At 32.1% G+C, this 12964-nt stretch overlaps 1 protein-coding gene across 2 annotated transcripts in view; it reads left to right on the forward strand.

The window, feature by feature from the left end:
- The window catches only part of PPP2R5A (protein phosphatase 2 regulatory subunit B'alpha), a 64926-nt gene that overhangs the window by 27230 nt on the left and 24732 nt on the right, over window positions 1-12964 (forward strand). For both annotated transcript variants that reach the window (XM_039881152.1, XM_039881153.1), the window contains exons 2-3: window positions 3139-3335; window positions 5853-5954. In XM_039881152.1, the coding sequence (XP_039737086.1) occupies window positions 3139-3335; window positions 5853-5954 (299 nt within the window). The remainder of the gene's footprint in view (window positions 1-3138; window positions 3336-5852; window positions 5955-12964) is intronic.

Raw genomic sequence — 12964 nt, forward strand, 5'->3', positions numbered from 1 at the left:
TTTAATTCATTTAAATATACCACGAAGGTTGGTTGCTGATAAAAAATGGTCATTGTGGTCATTGTAATAAATTCTTAAGCATAAACGTGGTGTAATAATTCACTATTTATACCACCTTTGATATCCAGCACCTGTTTTGAACTTTTCTTTGTTCTGTAGCCTGTTTTTCAGTGCATAATCTTTATTTGTCAAATTTAGAGTTTTATCAAGCATCAAATACGTATTTGTCAACTCCTTATATGCCCTATGGTAGATGTAAAATAAATGAAAAGAGAACCCTGCTCGGTGAATGATCCTTGACTTTGAGGAGCCTGAAATCTTTTGGTGGATGATAAAAGAAATATTTAAATATAAGCCCTAGGATACTAATGTGTGCTCAGCTATATGGTTGAGATTGTGTTACAGAGAAATGAATTCAGAGAAGGGAGGGATCACTGTGTCCTTCCTGATCTAAGGGAATTTTGTGGAGAATGTAAGATTTAAGTTTATTCTTAGAGGGTGAATAGGATTTGGAAACACAAGGGAGGAAATTTGGTAAGGTATTTCAGGTAGAGAAAAGAGTTTGAACAACAGCATGGCCTTTGGAGAATAAGAGGAGGAGTGATGTCTCATAGAGGGAGTAATAGGGGGAGGAAAGAGAGACTAGGACTGGCTATATAAGGTGACCACATATTGAAAAGGAATACTGTATGAGTTTATATTGCTTTCAGCATAAGAAACAGCTAAAAAATATTTTACAACTCTGTTAGAACTGAATTAACTTGTAAAGGTATGGTATCTATTTCCCTAAGCCATCATTGTAATGAAATTTAATTATATATAAAAGTATATATGGTGATAAAGAAAATATAAAGCTATATGATATAGATATTTTTATAGATATCTTAAAGATATTAGTGAGTAACCGAGAACTATGAGGATTTACTATACAGTGTGAGTTGAAGATTCTTACAGCTCACATAATCACCCCTTCTCTAGTGTATAATACACACCCAGTCTAATAATTTTAGTATAATTAGGAAACTTAGAGTTGTCCATCTTCTAGTTTTTAAAACTACGTATCAGTATTAAGCAGACATTAATTGAAACCAACTGAGTATTAGTATTAAGTGGATATCATTTATTGACAGTGAATGCATATCACTACTTTGAGAAAACCCCTAGAGGGTTTAAGAAAACACCATTTAAAATACAGCTGACTTCTCAGAGAATGAGCAGATTCTGCTTAGAATGACTAACGAACATTTGGGGATGAATAAGGATAGCGAATATATGACTGGTAGGGTTATATGCAGTATATAAGCCAGATGGTGCTTCACTCACACCCCCAACAGAATGAGGTTTAATTATGGGGTAAAGAGAACTGTTTAACATATTGGTATTAAAAACTGCAAATTTAATTCATCTTTGTTTTTAAGGACATGTTAAAATATTCTATTCAAGCAGTTTTGTTAAAGATGATCCTAAATCAAAAAATTTCTGAAAATGATCATCAAATATGTCATATAATCTGTTAATATTACATGGATTCCGATACCAATCTTAGGATTGTAGACCTCAGCCTTGCTGTAGCAGAGAACCATGACTAATTCTGGAATAATGTTGCAGCAGTTCTTTGTACATGTGGAACTCCCATAGGAGAAGTTTCCACTGGTACAGCTGCAAATGGGCTGCAGCAAATTCAAATCTTTTTAGAATCTTTATATTTTTACTTCAAAATTCATGTTAATTTTGTCATTTTTATAGTATATCCACATTTGTTTTATTGTAAAAATTGTTTTAAATTATTTTTGAGTAAAATTGACCAGTCAAAATGGATTAAAGATGTCTGACCTGCTACATTTTAGCAGTGCCTTATCTAAATCAGCTTTCTTAGGACAGCAGCTTAAATATAGTTGTCAGAGTAATTTCACTAGCTTCCTGCTCCTGAGAGTTTTAAGTGCATAGGCATCCTTGGTTAGGTTATCACTTTTATGAAGATTTCTACCTATATTTTCATATAAAGTAGATACTGGTTTTGAATGAAGGAATTATGAGCTAAATATCAGAATTGAAGTATATGATTTTAGTTCAACAAACAATCAAAGGTCCTCGTTTATAGATTTGAAAGTTCAGAATTAAAGTTTTATTTTTTGAATGTTGGAAGTAAAAGGATTTAATACGTTTGTTAGAATCAAATCACAATAATGTGCCATATTTTTGTAATAAGTAGAAGATAAAGCAGTAAACATTTATTGAATGCCTGTAATGTGCCAGATACTGTGCTAGATGCAAGATAGAGGAAGGTGAGAGGGAGAGAGAGAAAGATAACACTTATTTCCTATCTTTAAGGGCCTCGTTTTTTTCTAGGAGTGTTACCCATGTAAAATATAATTGCCACATAGCACAATAAATACTAAGAGATATGCACCTAAGATACATTTGGATAAAAGTGAACTGATTAACCAACCAATTTAGCTTGAGTGCCATAAAGAAAGCATCAGAGAGGGGAATATGCTTATGTTGAATCTTAATTAAATGTGGGAAAAGGGCATTCCAGACAGAGGAAACTGTTAAATCTTAAGGAAATGGCAGGGAATATCTTAACTAAAATGAAGGTGCATGCTGGAAAGTGTCGAGAGGTGACTTGACAGTAGGCAGCTGCATTTTGTATAGAGTCCTAGGGGAGTTTCTTCATTCTGTAATTTTTGGAGGACCATTGAAGAGTACTGAGAATGATCAGATTCTCATTTTAGCAAGAGTTTAGCTTTTAATATAGGTTAGAGGATAAATCAAGAGTTGTAGTGGTTATGGCACCAGGCAAGAGGAGCAGTTAGGATATCATTGCTGTAGTCTAGATGAGAGATGATGAGAGTTATTAAAACGGCAGTGGGAATGACAAAAAGTTAGATTCTAGATATCTTAAAGAAACAGAATCAATAACATTTACTGATTGATTGTGAGTAGGAAGAGGAGGAAGAGTCTAGTATAAATCTCAGTTTCTGGCATGAATGATGGCATTAGATAGGTAAATTTCTCACTAGATTTTTGAGAGAAGTTTCATTTTTTGTACGTGAACAGCTCCTACAAAATTAATAAGCACATAAAGGTAACTTCTAAGTAGGTTATTTCTAAGTTTTTCTTTATTTTTATTTATAGATGCCACTTCAAATGAACAACAGGAGCTTTTCTGTCAGAAGTTGCAGCAGTGTTGTATACTGTTTGATTTCATGGACTCTGTTTCAGACTTGAAGAGCAAAGAAATTAAAAGAGCAACACTGAACGAACTGGTTGAGTATGTTTCAACTAATCGTGGTGTAATTGTCGAATCAGCGTATTCTGATATAGTAAAAATGGTAAGCCTCTAGACTTATGTTCCTCAGATTTATATAAATTCAAGTAAGATCTGAGGCATAATTATAAACACAGATTTTTAAATAAATGTACAATAATTAATGTACTCAAAAGAATGTTTTGGTTTTTTTTAATAGTTCATTTGAAAGATTATCCGTTCATTCCAATGATGCTGTCATTGTTTATAATAAATAGTTCAGGAATTCAATACCCATAATGGCTGGTGGCTACTATATTAGATAGTGCTTAGGAGAATGATGTAGGTTCATGATTATACAGATTGATGGATGATTAATGTCATGGGTTTGAATAGTCACTGGGAGAGAACATTTAAAAGGGAGAAGAGAAAACCAGTGAAAAACTGTGAGGCTCTCCACATTTCAGTGGTGGGTAAGGGAGTCAGGTCTAAAAAATTCTTATTTAGGACATTTTAATATCATATTTATAGATTATATAACACTTGAATTCTAATCAAAACTCAGGCCCTTTAAGAAGTTAAATATAAATATTTGAAATATCTGATGTGAAAAATAAATTACTGCCAATTTATTGAAGTGAGATTGTTTAGGATACTGTTTAATAATTCAACCTTATTCTCTATCAGACAGTAGACATTTGTTTAGGATTTGTATTTTGGTGTATATCAAAATACAAAAAATTCTGTTGGAAAAATTAGGGTCACTGAGTACATAATAAGTTTAAATGTTACCAGGGTATAGAAGGTTATAGCAAGTAGAACCTATAGTTCATTTCCTTCCTCTTGCTCAATATATGTACTGGGAGAAGAGAAAAATGTGTACGAAAGTTAAATTTTGCCCTAATATACTAGTTGATTTTTCTTTCATCATATTATATTAGAAGACCTGTTAAAAGGACTTTGGAAATTTTGGTGGTGGTTTTTTTTGTTTTGTTTTGTTTTGTTTTGTTTCCGAAAAATGGAAATAAAAGCCTTAAATTTTTTTTCTAAGATTAGCTATAGAAAGAATACTAATCAAAATGAAATTGGCTTCCTAAACTCCCACAGACAGTAAAAAGTGACAATTTGAGAATATCAATATTCCATATTGATACTTATTTTTTTTGTTTATCATTTTAAAAAGTTCAGAGAGAAAAAGCAGTATTTCTACTTTACTGATTTTAAATGGTTTGTATACAACAATTTTGAAAGTCCTGGGAAAGATACTTTATTTTTATCTCTATAAAGCTGTTTACTTAGATATTGGTAGTACTCAAATATTTGAGTGAAATTATTCTGTAATTTGCTATATGCTAATAAATTCTGGGGTTTAATTTTTTTTCCCAAGTAAAAGGATGTGTTTTGTATTTTTTTTTAAACTTCTAGATACTTAATTTGATTTCTAGATAAGAGTGAAGTCAACTTACCTACTTAGTCCTTTAAAGCTCTTCAGTGTAATTGTTATATACAGTTAATTTTATTGGCGGCTACAGGTTAACTTTTTCTTTTACTACCAACATTAAAAAGTATGATTTCAAAAGCAAATTATGCCCTCTTGTGGGATATATTTCCTTTTCAACTCTATCTATGACTTTCTGCCACTCTGTGAAATTGATATCCGTCAAACTATTTATTGGTTCTGCCCTCATGTACCTGCTTAAGTTCTAGTAGATCAAATTCTACATTATTATGTTCTAGTCTAATGGTTATAGTGATTGACTGTTAGCAGTTTTTTGGCCTACGATAAATGCCCCTTATTCATACTCTGTTCCCCAAATAGTTTATCTCAAATGACCAACCCTTTACTATATGGCCTTAAATGTTTACTAAACCATTTGGTCTGTCTGTCCATCATTCTTCAAAGAGTTGTGAGTTGGGACCACAATCTGTCCTTTCCTAGAGAAAAAGGATATGTAATTCACCTTGGTACTAAGTGTGAAAGGTAAAATTATACTGTATGTCACTGAATCTAAAATGGCTCTCAAAGCACACTCTGATTTCAGAGAGATTAATTTTTTAAAAAAAGGCTCAAAGTAGATGAGATACAGTGAATTAAAATATCATGGTGTATTAAACTATGTCTATAATAGTGAAGATATTCTACACCCTCCTTTTCCTTGGTGTGGTACCTATTGTATAAAAATGGAGATATTTGTAAGGTAAGTAAATGGCTGGGTTAGAATATGGGGTTGGGGGAGTTGTAGAAAGATGGAAAGAATCAAGTTAGGGCTAGGTAGAGTTAGGAATTTTATACTTTCTCCCGCTCCCAAATTCCACCCCACCCGCCTCTTTTTTGAAAGCAAAACTTGGAAAGAACAATTCGTAATTTAAGGACAAGGAATCAAGAGGTAATCTGTAATCTTCAGTAGCTTGGCATCTGAAAGAAGTCAGTTATGGGAAAGGGAAGAGGAAAATGAGTGCTGCCGTCTTCATATCTTGGAGAGGTTTATGGTTTTGAACTAAGCTTACAGCCACAACTTTTTTCTTAAAAATATTTTATTTCGCATTGTTGAATTCAATTATGCAACAAAGAACATAAATCTAAATTTATTTTTCTTTACAGATAAGTGCTAACATCTTCCGTACTCTTCCTCCAAGCGATAATCCAGATTTTGACCCAGAAGAAGATGAACCCACACTTGAGGCTTCTTGGCCTCACATACAAGTATGGAACATAATTACGTATTGACAATTTTTACATTTATGATATTCTGCTGAGATGATGGTTCTCTTTTTCAGATCTGAGTGTCTAGGGTCTTTTTTGTTTTTTGATTTTTTTTTTCTTTTTTATTGTGTCTATTTTAAGTATTTTACTTTTAATAAGCTTTTTAAACATTATTTTCTTTTCCCAAAATATTTTTCATGTTTTTTATTGTGATAAAATATACTTGTTTACCATGTAAACCATTTTAAAGTGTACTATTCAGTGGCATTAAGTACATTAACAGTGCTCTGCAACCGTCATCACTATCCAGTTCCAGAACTTTTCATCACTCCAAATGGAAACCCTCTTATTATTAGCAGTCACTTCCTATTCGCCCATCCCCACAACTCCTGACAGCTACCAGTCTACTTTCTCTATGATTTTGCCAGTTCTGGGTATTTAATATAAATGGAATGGCCTTGTGTGTCTCGGTTCTTTCACTTAGCATATTTTCAAGGTTTATGTCAATATGGTAGGTAGCATGTATCAATACTTCATTCCTTTTAATGGCCGAATAAGATTCTGATGTATGGATATATCACATTTTGTTTATCCATTAATCAGTTGATGAGACATTAGGGCGCTTTCTTCCTTTTGGCAATTGTGACTAAAGCTGTTAACATAAACTGCATGTTTTTGTTTAACATCAGTTGCCCATAGTTTTGATAGGTTGTTTTTGGTTTCATTCATCTGAAAATATTTTCTAATTTCTCTTTTAATTTCTTTTTTAACTTAATAGTTATTTAGGAGTATGTTTAATGTCTTCATATTTGTGGCTCCTACATTTCTTTGTTATTAATGTCTAATTTTATTCCGTTATGCTTGGAAAATACACTTTGAATGTTTTCAATCCTTTTAAATTTATTGAGGCTTATTTCATGGCCTACAGTGTATCCTGGAGAATGTTTCATTTGTGCTTCAGAAGAATGTGTGTTCTGTTGTTAGGTAGGGTGTTCTGTAGAAACCTAGTAGGTGTGGTTGGTTTATAATGTCGCTCAAGTCTTCTCTTTCCTTGATTTCTGTCTAGTTCTATCTATTACTGAAAGTGAGATATTGAAGTCTCCAACTATTGTTTAATTGTCTTTTCCTGTCTTCAATTCTGTCAGTTTTTGCTTCATGTACTTTGGAGTCTTGTTAACTGTATGTGTTTATAATTGTTATATCTTCTTTATGAATGGTTTTTATCATCATAACTTTAGTAAATTTCTGTGTTTATTTTGTCTGATATTCGTGTAGCCACTCAGCTCTCTTTTGGCTGCTGTTTGCATGATATATCTTTCCATTCTTTTACTTTTAATCTGTTTCTTTGAATCTAAATTGTGTCTCGTAAACAGCATATGGTTAGACTATGCTTTTTTTAAATCAGTTTTGACAGTCTCTGTCTTTTGACTGGAATGTTTAATACATTTACATTTAATGTAATTGTTGATAAAGTAGAATTTTTACCACTTCAATTTTGCCATTTTCTGTATATCTTATGTCATTTTTGTTCCTTTACTCATTACTGCCTTTTATATTAAATACGTATTTTCTAGGGTACCATTTTATTTTATGTCCCATGTTTCTTTAACTATATATTTTTAGTTATTTTTTTAGTATGGGGATTGCAGTTAGCATCTTAAAACATCTAGTTTGTTTGAATAGTAACTTAATTTCAGTAATATACAAAACTTTGATCTAACATATCTCCATTTCCTCCCCTTCCTTTGTGGTTATATGTGGTAGTATTGTCATACAAATTGTCAAACTGTGCTCACCAACAGTTTTGTAATTATGAGGTTGCCTTGTAAAGCAGTAAAATAAAAGTTATAAGTAAATAATTCATTTATACTGTCTTTTACATTTACCTATATAGTTACGTTAACCATGCTCTTTATTTCTTCCTATGCATTCAAGTTGCATATGGTATCCTTTCATTTCAGCTGAAGGGTTCCCTCTAGTGTTCCTTGTAGGGCAGGTCTGTTAGTGATGAATTCTCTCGGTGCTTGTTTATCTGTGACTGTCTTACTTTTTCCTTTATTTCTGAAGAAGAGTTTAGCTGGATATAGAATTCTTGGCTAACTGCTTTTTACCTTCAGCACTTTGAAGATATCATCCCACTGGTCTTCTGGCATCCATGGTTTTCTGGTGACAGGTCAGTTAGTTGTTAACCTTAATTAGAATCCTCATGTATGTGACATTTTATTCTTGCTGTTATGAGCACTTTTTCCTTGTCTTTGACTTTTGTCAGTTGATTATGATGTTCTGGATGTGGACCTCTTTGACTTTATTCTACTTGGAGTTCCAATTAAGAGCTCATTTTGTAAATTAATATTTTTCATCAAAGTTGAGTTGTTTGTGGTCATTATTTCTTCAAACATTTTCTGCCTCTTTCTCCTCTCCTTTGGAGCCTCTCATGCTATGTTGTTACGATTGATGGTACCCCACAGCTCTGAAGCTCTGTTCATTTTTCATTCATACTTTTTTTTTCCATCTCTAACTGGATACTTTCTATCAACTTATCTTCACATTCACTTATTCTTTCTTCTACCATCTCCAATTGTTTTTCATTGTTTCTATGGAACAGCAAGTTCACCAGAGTCCTCACACTGTCATTCCCGAAGTCCCATCTCTGGAGTACATCTTTTTAGTTCAGACTAAGGAGGGATAGTCTTCTTGTCTTAAATGCTATCAAGTGACAACTCACTCCTCAGACTAATTGGAAAATAGATAATAAAAATTTATTATATAGGCAAGACCAAAACTCTTCTTGTTAAAGTTTCCTAACTAATTTTATCTAGGTCTACTTCATTCAAACATCTCAAATCTGTGGCTTTAATATTAATATCATATGACTAGGCTTCACTCAACTGAATCAGATTGGCATTACCTCACTTGATACTCAAGTAACTAGAACTCTTTAGGTAGGATTCAGGTAGATCATCTTATACTACTTATGCTGTATTATGAGAATTGCTACAAAGATTCCATTATAGTTATAAAATATACTCACATGTGTTTAGTGTTTCTTTTACTCATGTTCTTGCATATCTAGTCTTTATGATCATTGATTTTTTTTTTTTTACTATGCGTTGGGTTTTGTTTTATTTAAATGTCTAGTTAAAATGCTCTGAGAATACTCAGATGACATCTTCAGATTACAAATAATTTTCTTATTTTTAAAATAAGCAAGGCTCTGAGGGAAAAAGTAAAAGTCACCAAGCTCAAAGGATTTTGCCTAATGCTTCAAATATGACTTTATATTTTAAGATAATGACCTAAAATCTTCTGCTATTCATATACTCTTCTCTATCCTTCCCCCAACTCCCCATTTTTAAGAGTTGTATATTACCTACATGTTTAGAACATGTAACTAATTGTATACTATTCTGTCACCTTTATGCCCATCACTTGTTAATAGTTCTACAGGTAATTAATGTTTACCATCAATCTTTAAGTCAAAGTTTCTCTAATCATTTCTTGGTAATTTGGAGCTCATTCTTTGGGAGAAGGGCTCATGGGAACCTTATGCCCTGAGTTCTTGCATGTTTAATAGCAGTTTGTAACTTTTATTTTAAAGATAAACTTGATTTGACATAAAATCCTAGGTTCAGCTTTTTCCTGAAGTACCTTAAATATGTCATTCTCTTGTCTTCTGATTTCAGTCTGATTTTCTTTCCCTTAAGACCTAGTTTTTTTGCGTGGATGCCCAAAGAATGTTTTTCCTTTAATGGCTAATTGCTTTACTGGTCTATACATAAGTGGTGATTTTTCTGGGTAGTTGAATAGTGTTCTTTCACTATAAAAGTCCACTTCGACTTATGAAAAGTTTTCTTCAGTGATAGTTTTTTAATGTTTTTTTTTGTTCCACTGCTTTTTCTTCTTTGGGAGTGCTTGCTTGCTATTCATATGTTGGCTCTTCTTTGCCTCTGTTTCTCTCTCTCTCTTGAAATCTTTTTTTTTTTTTCATCTCTTTCTTCATTCTGTTTGTTTTTTTTCTTCTTTCTATCCCTGTTTTCTTTTTCTGTTACTCTAGTTGTAAGGCAGACTGACAGTGAATATTTAGTTTTTCCAGCTTCAGTAGTAGAGACAGGCAAAGAGAAAGGAATGGGTGTTGGGTTAGCTTGCCACAGGGTAGAACCATTGGAGAGAACAGTCTGTCTTGAATAAAATGAAAAATGATTTATTTTTAGTGACAATAGGATGGATAATCATTAACATCAGCAGTTTTCTACTTAGTCCCTGGGAGGTAGAGAGGAACCCTGCTTTATATATGGGTGCTAGGTATTACTTCAAATTACATTGTCAGATTTTTTATTTTGCCAGAACATACATTTTTTAGTGGTCATTTCATTTTTCTTACTATAAATGATGAGAAAGAAATTTATACTCTATTTGGGATACTTTAAGCAATAGTTTACATCATTATTAATTTACTCTGTTTAGCACGTATACAGCTAAAAAGGTGGAAGAGGAGTCCTAGGATTAGTGAAAGATTAATATATTTTTATATGCCCATGGAAATTAACAGTGGAAATTCAGCCAAATAAACAAGATGCTTTTTGTTTTTCACTGGTATGATTTGAAGTTATATTTAAATTCCCTGAAACTAGTGGTTCTTAACATTTTAGGAGGTGGCGAGTTGCTTTTAAAATAAGTTTTTTAAAAAACGGGTTTTCTCCCAAGACACAAACATGGAGACACAGTAGAAATTTTCATACATCCATGATTTCCTGATTAAAAGGCTCTGTCCTAGGCATGTATGTTTATATGAAATCTTTCTGGTAACTAAAATTTGGTATACAGTTTTAAAATTTGCCATACAGTTTTAAAATTTGCCAATTAAATGGTCCAGGGACATCAGAAACTACTAAATTCTTAGTGAGCTGATTTATAGGATTTGTCAATAGATTTTTGCTATATCATCATCTTGTTTTAGAATGAAATATTAAAACTGCTCTGATAAATAAGATTATGGAGAGTTGTAACACTGAAGAAGTTTGTTCAATGAAAATTACTTTCCCTGTTAATGTACTTTGAGTCAGTTGACCTGGAATTTTATGTTTTATATTAAAAGTTTACATTTTACATTTAGCTTATCAGATCCTTGAGGCTAGAAATTAATTTGATATGGTGAAAAATAAACACTAAATTTAATGAGGGAATATGCACAATTTCAGAACTTTTCAAATTTTTGTTTCTCCAGTCCTTTTCATTAATTTTGTAAATATGTGCTCTTTTACAGTTTACCTTTTTACTTTTTTTCACAGTAATGAAAATGCTAATGAGCAGTGGAATAATGAAATGAACAGAATAAAGAAACAAAGGCCTTTTCTAGTCATAGGGGATTGGTCATATCCTTCTAAGTGTAATATTAACATGATTATTAATGAAGTTATGTTTTTTATTTTTTTTTAGCATTTTTACTGGACACACTTTATTTTATGAAGAATTAATGAACTTGTAGCAAACCTGACTTTCCAAAAACATTAAGTGGACGAAAGTAAAAACCATTCTGGAATAGAATATGATAGCAGGGAAATTTAATTTCTTTACTAAGTATTAGTGCCTTATATTTATTGAGGACCAACAAGATAATAATTTTCTGTATACCTACTTTTTAGATAATTAGGGAGGCTTGGCTGCTGTATCAGCCTGGAATGCAGGCAGATTGTGTATTATTTTCATTCTTTTTTATCAATTATTTTCTTTGGTAGCCCAGTTAATTACAATGTAATTATGTAGGAACTGACTAGAATATAGACTAGAGTATTATGTAGGAACTGACTAGAATATATAAGTATGTAGGATCTGACTAGAATATTCTTTTTAAGAATAACTCGAATGTTAGGGACCAGAGGCTCTTCTTTATGGTCTGTATAATCAGAAATTTAAACTGGGGACATCCATATTTTATAATGTACACCTTCACATTCAAATGGCTCTTGGCCAGATACTGTATTTAAAATTTTTGCATGTTCTAAGAATAAAAAATGATAGAGATCATAGCCTAATACACTAACATTTATGTACAGAAATTGAAAAGGAACATCTTTTATCTTTATTTAAAGTCGAGGAAATTTTATTACTTTGATCTTTTTAATTGTGAATATTATTACCTTTTTAATAGTTATAGATAAAAGAGCAGGGGGAAAACTAGGCTGATCATATGTAAACTATTCAAGGTTCATGTAGAATCTGTTCTGCTTTTAAAAGGTTACAGGAAAAAAAAGATTCTTAGAAAATTAGGATTTTGTTAGTGTTTACCATGTCCCAAGCAATGTTCCAGGCACATGATATAAAATATCTCACTAAATTATATGTTAATTCTTACATGAATTCTTTCATACATTAAATGTTTTTTAAACCCATTTAAATTGATTTCCTCTGAATAGAGGTTGGAAAATGTTCAGTCTCCACATTCTCCTTGAAAAGAATCTTTTGTGTACTTGTAGGTCATTAAAGTTGCTTCTCAGTCTCGCCTCTTTAGGCCACACATTTCCAGTTCCTTTAGCTTTTTGTATACTTATTTTCAGATACTTTAATCATCTATGTTATTTTCTGTTGTACTTTCTTCTAAAGGTTTTTATTGATGAAGACCAAATTTTATATATTTTAACTATCTTAGGAAAGACATGGTCAGTATTGAGTAGAATGGTAAGATTACCCTCCATTCCCTACACTTTTTGGTTATCTTTCATCTTTTAGGGTGTTTTTTTTTTTTAATTAAGTTTATTAGGTTAACATTGGTTAATACAGTTATATAATTTCAGGTGTACATTATAATTTAACATCTGCATATTCTATTGTGTGTTTATCACCCAAAGTCCAGTTTCCTTCAGCTACCATATATTTGATCCCCTTTACCCACTTCACCCTCCCCTTATCCCACTACATTCGACGCCCTTTACCCTATCTACCTCTCCCCTCCTCCCCCACCCCCTATTCTGTGGTAATCACTAGTCTGTAGTCCATATCCATGAGTCTCTGTT

Source organism: Pteropus medius, unplaced genomic scaffold (genome assembly GCF_902729225.1).
Source record: "Pteropus medius unplaced genomic scaffold, Ma_sr-lr_union100, whole genome shotgun sequence".
Taxonomy (NCBI): Eukaryota; Metazoa; Chordata; class Mammalia; order Chiroptera; family Pteropodidae; genus Pteropus; species Pteropus medius.